General features: G+C 38.1%; 1 protein-coding gene across 1 annotated transcript; it reads right to left on the bottom strand.

The window, feature by feature from the left end:
• Positions 1–539: 539 nt before the first annotated feature.
• On the bottom strand, positions 540–17,513 carry LOC127529114 (puff II/9-1 protein-like). The gene is made up of 4 exons (XM_051931653.1): positions 16,924–17,513; positions 9,425–10,313; positions 939–1,087; positions 540–791 (listed from the first exon to the last, which is right to left on the bottom strand). Exons 1-2 carry the CDS (start codon positions 17,167–17,169, stop codon positions 9,447–9,449), a joined length of 1,113 nt encoding a protein of 370 aa, XP_051787613.1. The 5' UTR covers positions 17,170–17,513; the 3' UTR covers positions 540–791; positions 939–1,087; positions 9,425–9,446.
• Between the last annotated feature and the right edge of the window lie 1,742 nt (positions 17,514–19,255).

Genomic DNA, 19,255 nt, shown 5'->3' with positions numbered 1-19,255 from the left:
AGTTGATTACGTGATATGAAGAAGAATAGCAGCCCTAGCCTCCAATGTGTCCAGCCTGCCGTTACTTTCACAGCATGCCACATTGCTGATATGTAAAAAACCGAGGTGAGCTCTGCTGCCATTGAAGCCCATTGCACAAGCTGACCAGTTGTTATTGCAAATGCTAGTCATACTCCCAATATGACAGAAGCTCATGCATGACCAAAGAAATGGAGTTACAGGCTTCTTCCACCATGTTATTTGGCTTAGGAGATTTTTATACATTCAGTGATGGAATGGCCACACAACATGACTGGCGAATAAAAAATAGCCGTGAAGGTGCGAGACCTGTCTGTCAGGAAAAAATAGTGACTTGAGGTGGTTGTGAAGGATATTGCAGCAACTTCATCAGAGTGACCCGCGGTGTTGTTTCCTGACATGCGCTTCCTCAAGTACCAGAGGTCAGAGTTTTACTAGTTAGATTTAAATTTAAAAAGTGATTTAAATAAAATCTAGAAAATGTATCCTAGCACCCTAAGAAATGAAGATGCAAAGACAAATATGTTGAAGTTGGCTTTATTATGCACCATGATGTTTGTGATTTGGATGGCTCATGATCAGGAAAACATAACTGGAACATGGATGAAATGACTGAATGCACTTGGGATTTTGTCGCTCTATCATTGGATGCCAATGGTTGGTGATAACATGAAGCATAGCCAGGGACCTTCCACAGCCAGAGATGACTGGCCTACTGACTCTCTTCAGGTTTCTTTTTGTGATCCTTCTCTGATGAAGTGTGGTCAGCAATTCTGTATAGATTAAAAATATAAACAAAGTTTCCAGATGTTAGCATAAGGCTGCAACATAACAAAATGTTAAGTGAAGGGATCTGAATATTTTCTGAATGGTATGAATATTAGAATTGCCAGCTGATTTTAAATAGAATGAGAATTTACCTTGGCTTTAAAGTTTTCTGTCTCCAGGTGGGGTCTCACATGGCCTTCCACATGATCATGCTCTTAGGAGCAGATCTCTGTTCGTACAAGGCTTCATGCTTATGGGCGACACGGTCTGTGGAACAGCTCAGGCAAGTATTATACTCCATCTGCAATTTCAGAAAAAGAATATAAGGATATTAACTGCAGATACAACTTTCCTATAATTGTATATAACTCAGACTTGCCTATATTTTTTTAAATAACAAACATGTCTGCCTTGACTACCACCAATATTTGAGCTGAAGACTCCATAAATTCAGAACCCAAACAAATTAGTGACCTTTATTAAACCAATGCGGTGCTTAAAGTAAAATTAAATAGCAAAGTAAATCCCAGTCCTGGGTTTCATAAATACAACCAGATAATTCATATCCATTTTATCTAAGTTTGGGTGACAAGGGACCTGGAGCATGTCACTGTAGGAAATCATACCAGGCTCAGCACACTCCAATACATTTTGCCAACACCTGTGTCTTTGGTCATAGAGGCAAAAAGGATTACCCAAAAATTTATCCCAATGTACACAGGAGGAACTGTAAATAACACAAAAGAATTAACTATGACATGTCATTTTATTAACTAATAAAATATGTTTTGTTTCATGAACAAAGTATCTCACTCTTCTCTCTCTCCCACTGAGTTCCTTTTAAGCTTTTACAGTAAGACCATCCTGAACATCCCTCCGTGAATTCAAAGATAACTCATTACCTCACTAACAAGTGCCTTGAGTATTAAGTTATTATGTCAGACTGATTTCATCACTAAGAAAACTTGTGCACAGCATTCAGTGGCATGCATTATTAGAATTGGCTGTTGCAAATCAATCTCTTTTAAACCCACTTAGCCCATTCAGAATGAAAGTTGCCAATAACCTGCATGTCTTTTAGATGTATAAAAATCAGAGTACCTGTAGAAAAGCCCACAAAACACTGAGAGAGAGAGCATATTCCAATTAAGCTGACCTTGGTCCCGGATTTTTGAGTCAGGACTGCAGAGCTATGAGGTGACAGTTCCAGTCATTGTTCCACTGCTTGGCAATGTATAGCATAAATGAAGTATTTTAATGTCAGAAATATTTACTAAGTTGCAAAAAGAATGGCAACTCCTAAATATATACATCCTCTTTAATAAAACCCCTGTGTGCGTCCAGTGTCCGTGTGTGTGTGTGTGTGTGTGTCTTCTGGTGAAGTGCGCATATGCGGGGCACGGTGCGATGTTTCAAAGGCTGCCTGACGCGTCACACAAGACATAGAGGGCAGGACCTATAAAATATCACACAGAAGATCCAATCGGATTTCAGTAAATGAGGTAAGACCTAAAACACAAAAAATCCAATCGGGTACTGAGACGCGGAGACCAGCTTCTCCATTGTTGTGCAAGTGTTCACTCAGGATGTCAGATTTGCGATTAAGAAGCTTGACCCGGTGAAGTGTAAAGTAAAAGTAGATTTATTTTCGCGCACATTACATCAGTTGCTGGGGAGAATCTGCTGATTGCCCACTGTTGTGACAGAAAATTAAACGCATATTACGGACAGCAAAGCCAGTATTACTGTCAGAGAAAATTACAGGCATTTTACGGAAAAAATTTAATGAGGTAAAAAGTCCCTTGCCATTTAATATAGACTGTTCCTACTAATGTTTATGGACTACTGTTCTAGCACCCGTTATTGTAACGGGCTTAATGTCTAGTTTTAGTACAATTTACAATTCCAAGCATGCAGAAGTGTGTGCCTCTGTTCAAGGGTTGGTCTTACCTGGCATACAGTCCTGCTGATATGGGCCCCATATCCCTCTAACCTTAATATGAAATTGATAATGGACAGATTAATTATACTGTAGAATGTTCAACCCCACCTTACATTCACTTTAATTATAAGGCTACCCTTTCAAATAAAAAATACTTAAGAGCAAATATTTTTTTCACTGTACCATCTCAAGTTGTCACATCAAAACTTAAGACCAAAAAATTCAAAGCCATTACATAAGTAGCAGCATGGTGGCCCACTGGTTAGCTTTGCCTTACAGCTCTTTGAAGACTCTTCAAATCCAATTCTCAGACTGTATGTAGTTTGTAATTTCTACCTCTGGCATGTTTATCCTAAAGACATCCAGATTTGCTTTTGGTGGTTGCATATGTGGTTATGCTCTGAATAGTTCAGGATTGCTTCCTGTCATATATCCAAACTTGCATAGAACAGATTTTAGTCCTCACAGTCCTGAACTGATTGAATGGCTGGGTAGATCACATTAGATAATTGTTTTTGGATGAGCCAGTGACAACAGGCTAGATTGTACTACTATACTACAATCAACTGAACGAAGTGACTCCCAAGCCAAGATACTGATTCTTTATACTAGCAGATTTGTTGCACTCCCTTGAAGGGGGATGACATGCAAGTTGTTGAAGGTTTGAGCTACTATATATTTCTCTCCTGGTTCGTCCGGCTTCCACTTCAAAACTGGTCCCACCCACACGCAGCTGACACGGCATTTCACAATTCCTATTCGTCGTCTTCCATGTCATGCACTATACTGGCCTGCTGAGCGTAATATATCCAACAAGTACTCGAGGTGCTGCCACAATGGTAAAGTAGCATTACCACCTTTGCGGGAGCCACCTGTGTCTTTACAACAGCTTCTTACACAGCAAACATCAAAAGCTAAAAATTATCGTGAACACATTTGAGAATACAACTCTTCTCTAGTGTTTGCTTCCATGGGTGCAGAGACACTGTAACTCAAACTCCTGGCCACGGACCATACTGTTTTAAAATACACGGGCAGATTTATCACCAAATCTCTCCACTATATGCTAACACTTCTACCTCTCCAGGATATGGATAGTTGTATGTTTTTGACACAGCGCAAGCTACTGAAGTACATTTACAAAATAAAGCAAACTCTGCATGCAGCGAAAATGTACTTCTCCCACTAGATTCCATGCTCAAAACCATCAACCCCTTCGCAAAATCATACAAACACATGCATGAAATCGCTCAGTCCAATCCAACAGCATCTGTACGAATGGTTTTCAAGGAAAACCCTAGGCAGGATTTACGACGATACAATGCCCCGACATTGCAGCGATTTTCATCGAAGAAGATGGTGAAACGCCTGCCGAAAGGGACATTTGCATCTATCCCATAGGCAACTCCTGTAAACAGATTTCCATGCTCAATATGAATTGCGATCCTATGGTTTACCCACTTTTATTCCCTTACGGAGACATTGGCTTGCACAAAGATTTACAATGTGTTCCCGATAAAAGAACCGCCAAGCGAATAAGGCTTACTCAATGCCAATTTTACGCATACAGATTAGCAATGAGGAATACATTTAGTATTTTGCACTCCAGCAGCAAACTATTCCAACATTACGTCGTAGATACGTATGTTAAAACAGAGGGCGTGCGTCTCAACTATCTGATTACATCAACAAGATCTGCGCATGGAACTATCAGACGCATTGCAAGCAAACGCTAAAAATAACAACGTACGTGTAGGCAAAATGATCATATTACCGTCCACAAATTAAAAAGGCAGTAACAACACCTGTCTAAGAGAGACAGAGCCATAAAAAATAAAGTTTCCTCCCGCTGGTCCCTTTCTGCAGTTACTCCAAAGCATGAATTTTCAAACAGATGAAATTCTTTGTTTAGTTTGTGTCCACCTATATGGCGAATTCATCCAGTATGAATGTGGGTATGCAAAAAAATGCCTTGTGATTGACAAACATCCTTTGCAGGGTTGCTCTCTGCCTAATAGCCTGTGCTGCTGGGTTAGCCAATAGCTCACTGCCCCAAGTTAAGCATGTGGATTAAAAAAATATAGGATAGCTTTATACACATTAGATAAATCAAACAAACCACTTATAGTGTTTGATTAGATGCAATAAAGAAACTCCAGTCTCTCACAAGTTGCAATAAGACCATGCACTTGGCATATGCACCTTTGGAACATTTAAGCAAACTGGAGTACATTAGATGCATTAGACTCTGGCTCTTGGATGTGAAAGCCAGCAGCACTACTCGATGAGCTACAATGGCAGTCCTTTTAAATTCCACTGTGTCACGATTGCTTTAAATTTACTAACATGTGTTTACATTGAGTCATCCCATTTACTATGTAAATTTATGTAGTCTTATCAGTTTGGTCATAAATGTGTGGAGGATTTAGCCAGTTACCTGACCTAATTTCCTACTCCAACATACTCAGAAAATTAAACCTGTTTACCCTCGAATAGAGGAGACTATGTGGGGACCTAATCCATCCATCATCCAACCCGCTATATCCTAACTACAGGGTCACGGGGGTCTGCTGGAGCTGTGTGGATAGCGCTTTGAGTACTGAGAAAAGCGCTATATAAATGTAATGAATTATTATTATTATTAATCCCAGCCAACACAGGGCGCAAGGCAGGAAACAAACCCCAGGCAGGCCACCGCAGGGCGCACACACACACACACCAAGCACACACTAGGGACAATTTAGAATCACCAATGCACCTAACCTGCATCTATCTTTGGACTGTGGGAGGAAACCAGAGTACCCGGAGGAAACCCATGCAGACACGGGGAAAACATGCAAACTCCACACAAGGAGGACCCAGGAAGCGAACCCGGGTCTCCTAACTGTGAGGCAGCAGTGCTACCCACTGCGCCACCGTGCTGCCCACAGGACCTAATCCGAGCCTTCAAAATTCTCAAAGGCATTGATAAAGTAGATTCAGCTGAATTATTTCAACATAACAGTGTACCATGAACTACAAGACACCGGTAGAAATTAAGGGGATGTGCATTTAGGACTGAAGCCAGGAAGCACTTCTTTACATAAAGAGTTGTGGAAATCTGAAACAAACTACTGAGCCCTGTACCTGTGGTTGAAGCAGAAATGTTTCCAACCTTTAAAAAGTATTGATGAGGCATTGGGACAGCTTAGATATTAGCTAAACAAACGAACATGACGGACTGAATGATCTCCACTCATTTGTTAAATTTCTTATGTTCTTATGAATATGAAGGTGCCCAAAACCCTTTTTTAACTGAACAGTGCATGGTGAAAATCACAAAAAATGTATTTTATAAACTTGCTCTTTGTAGGATCCTGGGAAGTCAAAAATCTTCCCAAAATAACCAGGAGCCTCATGTGGTCCAGATCTAATTATGCAATTTTCTTTACGCTATAACTTAAGTTTATTACATAGAGAATTCACAGCACCTGCCCTGCACATAGAGATTTCACTTAAAATTATTTTTGTTGCCGAATAGATGGCAGCAGCTGCCCTGCATTCCAAAATGGTGGGAAAACGGTTGTCAGACGAACAGTTCCATAATTAGATCTGGACCACCCTGTATAATGCTGTGCATAGAATTCACACTAAAACATGGTGTACGGACAAAACTGGAAATGTGAGTATGCACAAAAAAATCCAGATGCATAAAACTGTGCGTACAATAAGTTCCATGCACTTCCCAACAAACATGAAATTTAATGCACACGCATGTGCCTACAGCCATACCCTGACTAATCCCAGAATTTTGAATATTTAAATATGCAAATCAATATAAATAGCCCCTTCCATTCAGTGTTTGCGCAAAAGACAATGGCAAAAGCATGTGGGAAAAATAAGAATTTCAGCAAATGCAAAGTGGAGGCAAGGAAAAACATACTATTTGTTGGCTTAAGTAGTTGTATAAGCAACAAAAGAAAATTGGTGTAATGATACACCGTGGCAGGGACACTCAAAACTTCAAGTTTAGAAAGTCGTACAGTGCCCGAAATAAAAAATCTGGAGTGGCCTCCCATAGACTTTCAAGTATACTCAGATATGGGGATGGATATTTGAGGAGTAAACCGCAAGACAATGATTATATTTTTACTAGAAAATTTACACTTGACTTATAGCTTTCATACTCTTTCTCTGTATGTAGTACTGTATACAGTATGTGTACCAAATTTAAGGTCAATAGGTCAAATGTTTTGCGAGCTACAGGTGATTTAAAATCCTGGTCAGACAAACGGACAGCCACAGTAGCGTATTATATAAGAAGATATTATGTATATTAAAGAACCATCAACATAAAATCAAATGAATAATATATTGAACATTTATTATAAACGTAAAGTAAAGTTGAATAAATCGGACTCTGCAGCTGCATGAATAAAAGGTAAAGTACCACTTCGGTTAGTGGAAGTAGCCCAAAAGTTACACAGGTATGTCTAAAATGTTGAGATTCATCAAAACCTCAAAACTGAATTTTTGGAGGATTCCAATAATTTCCCTATACTTTGTATACGAGAAAGTCAGGGAGTTCTAAAACATCGAGATTCATCAAAATGTCAAAATTCGAATTTTTGGACGATTACAGTACTTTCCCTATACAGTAATCCCTCGCTATATTGTGCTTCGACTTTCACGGCTTCACTCTATCGCGGATTTTATATGTAAACATATCTAAATATATATCGTGGATTTTTCGCTGGTTCACGGATTTCTGCGGACAATGGGTCTTTTTATTTCTGGTACATGCTTCCTCAGTTGGTTTGCCAAGTTGATTTCATACAAGGGACGCTATTGGCGGATGGCTGAGAAGCTACCCAATCAGAGCATGCAGTTAAGTTCCTGGGTGCTGATTGACTCAGCGACAGAGCACCGAATTCGATTCCGCTTTGCATTAACCAGGAAATCTCATTTCACTCATTCAGCATCAACGTGTTTCGCTGTTTTTCGCTGTGTAAAGAGTTAACTTTTATGCATAGTCAAGCTCTTCATTTTGTCTCCAAAACGATCTGTTTCTGCTACTGGGCCGTGCCCAAGCGCCAATGGAAAATGCTAACAATTGCCGAAAAGGTAAAAGTTTTGGATATGTTGAAGGAAAGGAACGGCTACGCCGCTGTAGGATGCCATTACGGCATCAATGAGTCCATGGTTCTTTTTATTTAAAAAGGAGGAAAAGAATATGAGATCTACGGCCGCAGTGTCCTTTAGCCAGGGCACAAAACGAGTTGTAAGTGGACGTAATAAGGCGGTAGTCTGAATGGAATCTGCTTTAGGGATTTGGATTGAAAACTGCCAGAAGAAGAACAACGGCGGTGCTACACAGTCGCCTGAAGAGGCTCCTTTAGAAGAGCTGTAACGCTCTCCTTTGTTGTGCAGTAAAATTAAACTCATCGTTATCGGACAAGTCATCGTATCATTGTTGGTGAGTAACCATAATTAATTTTCTATGTGCAGTACTTAGTACATGTATGTACGTTTAGTGTCACTGTACACACATTTTACTGTATACAATTTTTCTTGCATTGTACGTATTTATTGCTGGTGGCCTGTCTATCGTAATGGCTGTAACATACTGTATGTGATATCGGAGACGCTCGATATCTTTAAAATAACATTTAGGTTTTACTGTATATAAACAGTGTGTTTACATCCATAATTTCAACGAATCTTACCTAATATCTAAGAGAATACAAAGGGTTTATGCTGTATAACTGTGTGGGAAATGTTTATAAGAGTGTGGAAGAGTTTATAAGGGCTTAAAATATATAAAAATAACAATATAAACATATGGTTTTTACTTTGCGGATTTTCACCTTTCCTGGGGCGTTCTGGAACGCAACCCCCGCGATCGAGGAGGGATCACTGTACTTCATATATGAGAAAGTAAAAACAAGTGGTCAGATATCAAAGTCGAAGTGAAAAGGCTTCTCACACACCTCTACCTCAGAAACCACTGGGCGACCATCTGGCTATGTGCTGACGAAAACTGTTCTGGAGTCACAAAATGCAATAGTGGATGCTGTAAGAGATATGGCCAATGAACTAAGGAATATAAGGGCTGTACTATGTGATATTGACCACAGATTAAAAAATAAATGCTGCATCCAATTACCTGCTTTCACATTCTGCGAATTACATTCAAACGAAGTTGCAATGCTTTCTGATTTGGCTGATCATTTGGTGGTTCAGGGTGAGGTTCATCATACTGCATCTCTTCAGGTAGGGGCAAGATTGTGTGCCACATTATGCAGCACACTACATGCTTGCACAATGCGACACACTTTCTGTGCACTATAGAGCGGCACATTAATAGCGTGGAAATGCTTTCTATTTACATAAGCAAATTCATTCTCTGAAGGCACCTTTATAGTGTAGCATTAGTGCCAAGCCCCACAACAGATTGATTCTCTGCTCCTTACCTGGCTCTTTGAGGTGACTTGCTATGCTTAAAATGACTGCTTGCCTTTTGCCACACTAGTTGGAAAAAAGCACCCATGACTGTGCAGAGTTGCTGTTTTTATAAGCTGTCCTGCTATAGATGATATAATGCCAGCTCATTCTTTTGGTGATTCATCCCTGGCTGGGTGATTCCTCCCTGTGCTAACCACAGCAACACAGTACCACACCAAAACAAATTCAAAAACAAAACCCCTGCATACAAACCAGATTCTGAGGCCTGTCCTCCTCAACCGACATCTTTGAAAGAAAGTTCACCCAAATCTTCCTGTTTCATGGTCTTTAACTTTTGATCCATAACTGCAACTGTATTGCTGATGCCTGCAAACAGATCAAGGTCCTCATGTTTGCTTATTAATCTTTTTGCAACTTTAGCCTCCCTCATATTTCTGAGCTCTCGCTCCAACTGTTCATTTCTTAAGTCAGCTGCAGCCTTCTGTTTCTTCATTGCACTCAGCTCCTCTCGCAGTCTCAATTTGGCATCATTAGCTTCATCCAGTAGTTTCACCATACTCTTGTTTTCCAAGATTATATCATGCTTGTCCTTTTCAAGGGTTTTTGTGTACTGCTTCACAGCATCATATTCGTTCATGATGAATTCATAATGCTCCTTTAGATATCTGTACTTGACCTCAGCTTCACACAAAACATCTTTCACAGTTTGACGACTCTTTTTCTCATTGTATTTTTCTATTCTCTTTTGTGATGAGCTGCTTTTTGGACACATTTCACCCAGTATCGATTGAATGTCCTCTTCCACATCCTTCAGCTCATCTCTGCACTTTTCAAAGCCATCAAGCCTTATGTTCAGACTCTCATTTATTCCACTGGCCTCTGCCAGCCGTCGCTTGAGCTCTTCGTTTTCGGCAGTGAGCTCTGTCACTCTGGCAGCAAGCCTCTCGCAACTCTTTTTTTTGTCTTCAAGTTTTGTGACCAGCTGGTCAAGCCTTTGGATCTCGATCTGTATTGCAAGGAGTTGAGCACCAAAGTCTTCATCCTTTTCCCCATCAGTTTGGCATTTCATGGGTTGGAGGACATTTGGGTAAGATGCTGTTAATGGTATTTTCCCTGAAGCTTTTAACCTCCTGTAAAAATGCTGTATAGTAAAAAGGAATCATGTTAGTCTACCATGATGAAATGCTAGTAGGTAAAACAAAAATAAGACAAAAGATTTTAAAAGAGTTATAAAAATAAGAAAGTTAGCACAGTCTATTATTGATGCTTATGAGCTCCATTATGAAACGACCAATGGTTAAATGCCCTAGGCAAGTTCAGTAGCAATCAATATAGTATTCTAAACTTTTTAAATGTAAACAATAATTAAATTCAGTTTAGTTTATTTTTGTATAGCACTCTTCATTGAGTGTAAGGTTAAAGCACAGTAACATTCATGAGTAAAATGCAATTACAACTTCATAAATTACTAATTACATAATGCATACAGAATTGTTTAAACACACAGTAAAACAAAGTAGTTCAAAATTGATTAACTTAAATGGAACCCAACAATATTCATCCATTAACATCATAACATTGTGATATTTATCATTTTTATTATTGTATCTATATATGAAGTGCCTGGAAAGTCAGGTATTGGTTCACATCAATGACACATTTTCAGGCTCCTTCGAGCACAATGTCTTTTGGCAGATAGCCACCTTATTTTTGCACAAATAGGTAGGTCTATTGTAATTTGCATCGTATCTCAATGTAGTTGTGGGTTTGAACTGAAAAGAATTTATAAAAGGAAATGGGCTTTCAAGGAGCTCCAGGTCTGGATGGTTTTCTTCAACAGGTTGAATCTGACCATACATTGTATAACCCTGTACTAGATTCAAGAACATTCTTATCTTTTAGGCATCTAAGTTGTATACCTTTTTGAGGCTAAGGTGCAGAACCTCTGTCTTTTCTGTGTGGGCCAGGCACACCCTACTGGCTGTGGTGCTACAAGTGATTGTGGGTTTCCTTTCCAGGCCAGTTTCTTAATTATTAACCAATTATTGCTACTGGAACATACTTCACTAATGAAAAAGTGTCTGGAATGAAAACCTGCCACAACTGCAGCACTCCAGGATCTGAGTTTGATACCCCTTGCTTAGATTATTTATGCCAGGAAACATCCTTGGGTAGACTGCCTCCTATTTTCTTATTATTTTTCAAAGATCTACAGTTGACTGCAATGCTCTGGCCTCATACATAGACTGTAAGACTGTCCTGTCAGTCAGAGCTTCCTATACAAACATCACGTACCGTGCATGAGGCTCACGATCGAAGGACCAACGTGGTGTGGGACCCAGCTAATGGTGATATTCTGTTTTAGGAATCGTCAAGTTAACATTGTTGACTGTCACCTGCTGTGATCATTTTCCATTAACGAGCAGAGAGATAGCTTCAAGTCAACTCCAGTTAGGAACACAGAAAAGAAAAAAATAAAAGCATGAAGAAGAACTTGCACGTTTGTTTAGAACTCTAAATTTGCCAAACTTCCAGTAAGCTAGCTAAAATAATATTAATTGCCACTGCACTAAAGTTGGTGATTTACTGGAGTAACAATGGAGTCACAATATTGTTATGTGTAATAGTTTTGATATTGATTGTTTAACAGAGATTATTTCATGTTACTGTAAATAGCTGACCCAGTTGTGGATTATTTATTACCACCATATAGGCCTCAGGATCAACACATTGTTAAACACTGCTAACTGTAGTCGACATATGTAATTCTTTGAGTGTTGTTGCATTTAAAACACATTTGTAAATTTCACTAACACACAGGCCTTCTTACTTACTAGTTACTTATTGGCTGAATTGTGGAAAACCACCATGCAAGCAACTTTGACATACAAAAAAGCAATCAGCTCACATTAACTTCAATTGTTGATTATCTTTATTGGGAGCTAACACCATTGATTGAAAAAATGGAAAAAAGAGAGAGGAAAAATTTTATAAAGACTGGAAGATGATAAAATGAAAATTAAAGTTGAAAAATCCATGCTGGGGTCAAAGAACAGGAACGAGAAACACCAGTGCATTGCATTAAACAAAGATAATGTCAAAGTAAAAAGTCTAAAGCCCTAAAAGTATTTTTAAACCCACTAATAGCACTACAAATGTTTTGTTTTTTTAGAGAATCCAAAATCTTGAGTATGTAAATACCCTCCAGAAGATGATGTCACTAAATGTATCTTTCAGGGGTCACTTGATGGCGATTAACATAAATAGAATAACAGAATAATCCACCTTAATAAAAGGATAAGTGTCGGTCCAGTTGCTATTTATTTGGCATTCCAAAAGATGGCACTTTCCAAACATTTTCAATAATAAAATGCATTGCATTTGACATTTCAACACATGGTACTTCAAAACATTAACATTGCTTATATGAATACTATACCAAATGGCATATAATGATGACATATGCATTGCATTGTGTACCACAAACATTAATGCTGAGGCCTAAATTGATTACTTCGGCCTGTCCTAGATGGATAGCACAGCTAGAATAATAACAACAAAGAAAACCATCACAAAAATCCATAAGTACAGAAATTATAACCTTAAAAATCATTACAAGGCCCCTGTCTTAAAGCATGAACTCTAAACATAGCCACCTTGCCTGGAAAGATATCACAAATAGAAATGATGCAACAAACTGGAGCCAAGAATAGGTACCCTAGACCTCAGGGCTGTACCAATGCCAATGTACAAAATATAATACTTTTCAGCCAAGTCTACAAGAATTCAATATTTCTTGGATTTCATATTCCTTTTCACCATCCACCTTCGATATGTATCCTAAAAAGGCTCATTTGAATTGGCTTCAAGCCAATGAACGTGAAATATGTATATATTTTAATATTGTAATATATGTATCTGTCTTAAAATGGACAGGAATAGCTAATTTATACTGTATGTGACCAACCTAATTTTCTCAAGACTTTTATAAGATCCAGTGAATTTTGACGTGAGTTACAGGTAATGTAGCAGTAGCTCTACTGCCTTGCAGTAAGGAGAGCATGGGTTCGTGTCCCAGGCCCTCCCTGTGCGGTACTGCTTTGAGAAGTGAGAGAAGCACTATATACATGTAATGAATTATTGTTATTATTACAGAGACTGAATCCCCAAAACTCTGAGACATGTCTACAACTGTGGTCAGCAAGGTTTAGCAGAGGTACCTACCATTTTTTGTTTGTCTCTTACCTAATTCCGTTTTATTTCTCAGTTGAGATAAGTACCCCTCAAGCCCAGGCAGAATTGAGATCACTCTAGGGAAACTGATAAGGGTTAGTTTAAACCAAAAACAAATTCTAGGGCGTATTTCTGAAGATCTCTGCCAAGGGCAAAATTACAGTCAAACTGAAAAGAGTTCACTGTGCACATTAACTGTTCTTCCAAATCTTGATTAAAATGCTCTGTCTGACCATTGCTCTCAGTGCGGTATCCAGAAGTAAAATTCAATTTAATACCTAATCTTGAGCATGTAATACATTTTGGATCTATTAGAATTTGCACTCTTTCTTTAATAAATATACTGCGAAACTTCCTAGAGATGGGTAGCTTTTTCAGATACACAAAATGACCACAATTAGAAAATCCAACCACCACTGACATTATTTTTGTATCTCCTTGAGATGGGGGAGATGCATAACAAAATTACAGTTAATTCCTCCCACAGATGATTGGGGGTAGAGAAAGTAGAAGAAGGCCCACAGGTAGTCCAGAACAATGTCTATATCTAATACGGATATCACACGAGTTTACACTCTATCTATCTATCTATCTATCTATCTATCTATCTATCTATCTATCTATCTATCTATCTATCTATCTATCTATCTATCTATCTATCTATCTATCTATCTATCATTTCATTTGTTTCCACCAGACATTGTGCTTTGGTATTTGAGAAATTTGCGAATTACCAAAATTAGTAGAGGCAGGAACCCACAGAAGAACTTTATCCCAAATGCTAATGGTTACAAATGTTTTACCCAAAGGTACTTCCGTGGGAATAACTTCTTGAGAGTTCGCCTGCTTAATTAAAGAATTTAAGTCTGGTTCGTTCCTCTGTGAAGGTAGCTGCTAGGAGTCCTTCTTGGGAGTAAGACATTTTCTGGACCATTTTTATCCTCATCTGGATTAAACTGCCACAAAAGGTAGTCTGTCTTACAGTTCTTTTCTCCGAACCTATATGAAATAACAAAATTGAATCCACTAAAGAACTGGGAGATCAAAACAAACCAAGAGGAGAAACCTAAATAGGTCAAAACAAAAACAATGTTGAAGTACCACAAAAAAAGTGAAGCCCTAAAATTTCTTTTAAACCCACTCCTACGGCCACAAGAATTCTGTTTTCTTGGAGAATCCAAAATCATGGATACTAACTGCAATGAACCACAATATTAAATACCCTCTGAAAGATAATGTCACATGGATCCCCACTGTTATCAACAAAAGGATGGATGGATGGATAACACAAAGCTCTACAACCAAGGGAAAAAACAGAATCATAGCAAAGTTTGTTGGGAGTTATGCAGGGCACTTGCTGAGCTTAAGGTGTCAAGCAGTCCAATTCCTGAATAAATAAAAGCACCCTGGGTAGCTCACTGTGATCCATTACCTCTGAATGTTATACTTGTGCAGTACACCGTACATTTTTATATTGATGATTATCTATACAGTGTGTGCATTGCATGGTACAATATGTACTGAATGACTGCACAACTTGTGTTCCATTTTTATTTACTGCTCCATTATATTTCCTTTTTATTTACTCTTGTAAAAATGAGGAAGGATTTATAAGCAAGTATTTTAACTTGTTAAAATCACAATTAAACTTTCGGCTCAGTAAAAATCATTTAACTGAATATAACTTAAATCAGTCTAAATATTAGATTATTTATTCAGTTACCTACAGAATATGTCTATTCCATTGAATACAATTAGAAATTTATAGTGCCCACTGCCCCATGATGACAAAAATCAGGCTCAATAAAAATAGATGGATAATATAGATATATAAATTTAAAACAAATTATCAATAACTGTCTTTAACCAAAGATTCATTCATATTTGCACCATGAAATAAGTTCCATATCTAAATTGTTACAATCAAAACCTCTTGCTGGTAATGCAAATGTACAAATAAGTGGAGCTCTCACTGATAATAAACCTACTGAACATAATAAATGTGACTGGTAAGAACTGTCATAAAAATCAGTTCTTTTTTTATGGCATCAACAGTAAGGTGTCACCTTGACAAATTCTGAATTTGGATGTCCATACTACTCCAAACATCCATTCATTATTAAACCTGGTTAATCTAGTCCAGGGTTGTATGAACTATATAATCCATCATGGAAGCATAGGGATAACATCAGAAATCATATGGGCATGGGGTGCCAGTCAATTGCAGAACAATGGCACAGGGCCAACTTAGGGTCACCAATTTATTCAACCTGTAGGTATTGGGATGTGGATAGAAAACAGAGTACTGTGAGAAAAAATCCACAAAGACTTTCAGATCCATATGTTCAGTGTCTAGACCATGATTTGAATCTAGGATTCAGGTGCCATAAGGAAGTAGTGTTTCAATGGTTTCATAAAAAAATATATGTAAAAGCATAGTAAAACTAATATCAGAAGATTACAAAATAAATTATTTGGAACAAAACTTACAACTACTTTGTTTCTATTATACAACATAGAAATTAAGATTTTCATAAATTTCCTTGATTCATGGAACATCTTATGTTGTGAAAAGCACTTCATTTTTTTCAGGTTGGGTTCATCTCAGAGTTTTATTAAAATTGTGTAATATGATTGCAAACAGATTAAAGGACTATTTCAAGCTTGCACTGGAAACCAGCGTTCTGAGTTGGTGAGGGTATGTATGACTTCCAGCTCATTACCACCATATACAGCCTTACTACTCTCTCCAAACTCGGGTACTGTGATAAGCGCCTGTTTCCTTTGTCCCTGAACTTGATAAACTGATTAGAACATGAATAGTTGGATGATTTTAATTTCTGACTGTCTGTGGCATTAATGCTAGACAGTTGGGTTTGGAAAGTGGGTGGACGTCATTATCTTTACCTTCCCTGTTGAACTGAGCAGATGCGGACACAAGCGTCCTTAATTAAAGACTCGATGAAGACTGTTAAACGTTGTTGTTAACGAATGTACTTTACCACAAAGTTAAGGGTTTTATCCCCAATCTGAGCCACTAGGTAGGTCAAGTCACTTGCCCCTAACTCTAACAACGATCAGTGTGACGTGAAAATCGTTTTATATACAATATCTGCTAAAATTTAATATCAATGTTGTAGTTCTCCATTTGTGTTTTATTCCTTCCTGTGGCGGTCATTCCAATAATGCGTTTCTTCAAGTAAACATTAAACAATAACAAAACTAGCCAGATCGTACGGATTTCTTAAAATGATGAATTACAATATAGTGGGCCAACAGCAAACAGTTGCAGGGTGTGAAGATGATGGGGATGTCGCTGTGGTGGAGCGGGTCTTTATCTTTTAATATGAATATAAAGGGGTGTCCTCCTCGTGTAGGGGATTAACGAACAGGATTTTTTTAAATGCAGTTTTTTCTTTATTCTGCAAATAATCGTCAGTTGTCATAACGATTAAGCAAACCCTTAACCTCAACAATGACAAGTCCGTTTTCGAACTTCCCAGCACGGCGTAACTCACTTGTTGGCTGCCCACCTGTGCCCCGTCTTGACCGCTGTTTGAGAATGCCTCCCCTCTGGGCTCGTGTGCTCTAGTGTTCCGCTTGAAGCGCATGGCCAGCACCACCAGGAGAGCGACGAGGGCGACTAGTAGCAGCGCCCACGTCGCCTCCCAGACATCGTGGAACAGGACGCACTGCTGGACAGGAGGCTCCTGCTTATTAGTTGAAGTAAGCCGGACGTTTAAAAAATGTGCACACTCCTTCATCACGAGCCGAGGGGAGCTCTCCTACGTAGTGAATAATTGATGCCATCGCTTGACAAGCATTTATAAAATCCGTGATCTCGTGATAATCCGAACAATGCAGAAACTATACATGTCTGGCCTCATCGTGTAATCCGAGCTGGAGAATTTCCTGACAGAAACTCGAAGCCATTCCTCTAACTTTAATGCAACCTTCGCGTTTCTGATGCCGCATTTTAAAGCAGGGTCGCCAAGAACAGTTCATTATTTCGCCAGCAGTGGGCGACAAACAGGAACAAACATCGCGTTCTTCATACGCAGGTCGTCTCTCATCCTATTCGGCATCACGTAAACGCTACCGAGGTAACGTATCTGTGCGCCAGATATAAACAGTAAAGTTTTGCATAATATAACTGACACCCAAAAATACAAAAGCGACTTTTAGCTTTTCTTACTAAAAAATCTGTTAGCATCACGAAATCAGAAGATGTGCGCTACTTCATCTGCCGCGAAATTATGAAAAAGAATGGGCTGCACTTTGAAATTATGACTGCATTATTTAGTGTTAACTATGTATTAATTTAAAGGTATACATGCTAGTTAAGAATTATGCAAATCTGTTTTTAGCACAACTGTTGATCCTAATAAGTAAATATAAAATGTAATATTAAATATGCAGTAGTCCAGCATAAGTAAAGGTATAAGTGTATCGTTCAGTTTAATTTGTACTCGTCATACTTGACATCAAGTGTGTTATTCACAGAAACATCCACATAATAATAGCCTTCAACAAAATGCAACAGCAAAATATATGCAGTGCATGTGTTACACTGTTACTTCTGTTTTTATTATTAGTTGTTGTTATTTATGTATTACTATCTATTTCAAATTATTACTATCTATTCACGTACCTATTTTATTTATCTATTTATAGTATAGTTCTTGACCCGTCTTACGGTGTGATTTGATAATATCGTTTAATAATGATGTGGTTATGTTCAGTGATCAGACGACTTGTCAGGTAATTAAAATGGGAAAATAAATTTTCTAAAAACAAATGTTTGATTTTTGGATTTGCTTGACTTACAGGAAGTTATAATGTAATGCAAGAGTGTGCAGTCAGCATATTTTTAAATTTTGTTAACATTCAGAGATTTGATTTAACAAAACTGTTCTATGTTCACATTTATTAATAAAAATAAGTCTGAGTAATTCAAACAAGCTATGTGTACCTAATTCCATCCATTATGGTTAGAATAACTCATGTGAATTGAGTTTGAATTACTTGATTTACTGATGTGGATTTTTTACACATGATTGAATTAAGCTTCTCCAATAAATTATTTTTGCATGTATGCATACATTAATATTTTGTTGTCTAGCAAAGTTCTTAAATTTGTGTGCAATATTAATATTTTTGGAGTCTGTATTTTATCAATTAAAAACAATTGTTAATTAATTGTTCATAAATTGCTGACAATGGCACTCTTACTTAACACTGTTGCTCCCAAATGGTTACTTAGCACCATTCAGATCTAAAGCAATCATATTCTTGTTTCTCTGAAGAGACAAATCCAGCTATATTGTAGGACCTGCAAGACTGAAGCATTAACGAATGCTCAAAAAACCAAACACAACATGCAATTCTAAAGGGTTTTTGCAATTAACCAATCAATCAATCAATCAATCAATCAAGAACAAAAATAAAAAGTGGATTCAAATCCCACTTCCACTCATTGTCCATGTGGAACTTTGCACATTCTCCCCATGTCTGTCTGAGTTTCCCAAATCCCCAAATGCAGGTTAGGTTAACTAGTGATTCCAATCTGGCCCTACGTGAATGTGAAAATGTGTGTCAGTAGACACTGTGATTGATAGGTGCTGTGTCAGAGGTTATTTACTGCTTTGCTCCCAGTGTTGCCAAATAGGCTGTAACTCTGTAAGACCCAGAATTGGATTAAGGGGGTCTGAGAATGTTATTTTATGTTAATCACTTTAGATAACGGGCCAGCACTCTCCTTTGACATGCCATGGAAGTTTGTTATTTTGACAAGCAAGGTATACAGATGAATAAGAGTGTAAGATATAGCATGTGGAAGCAGACAAGGGA

This window comes from Erpetoichthys calabaricus, chromosome 9 (genome assembly GCF_900747795.2).
Source record: "Erpetoichthys calabaricus chromosome 9, fErpCal1.3, whole genome shotgun sequence".
Lineage (NCBI taxonomy): Eukaryota > Metazoa > Chordata > Cladistia > Polypteriformes > Polypteridae > Erpetoichthys > Erpetoichthys calabaricus.
This window is presented reverse-complemented; position numbering and strand designations above follow the sequence as displayed.

What these genes read in the sequence shown, in the direction of transcription:
- LOC127529114 (XM_051931653.1), bottom strand. Translation starts at nt 17,169, where the DNA reads ATGAAGGAGTGTGCACATTTTTTAAACGTCCGGCTTACTTCAACTAAT. An exon ending in CACAGGTGGGCAGCCAACAA is followed by an intron (nt 10,314 to 16,923) that starts GTGAGTTACGCC and finishes TTTACTATACAG; the next exon opens with CATTTTTACAGGAGGTTAAA.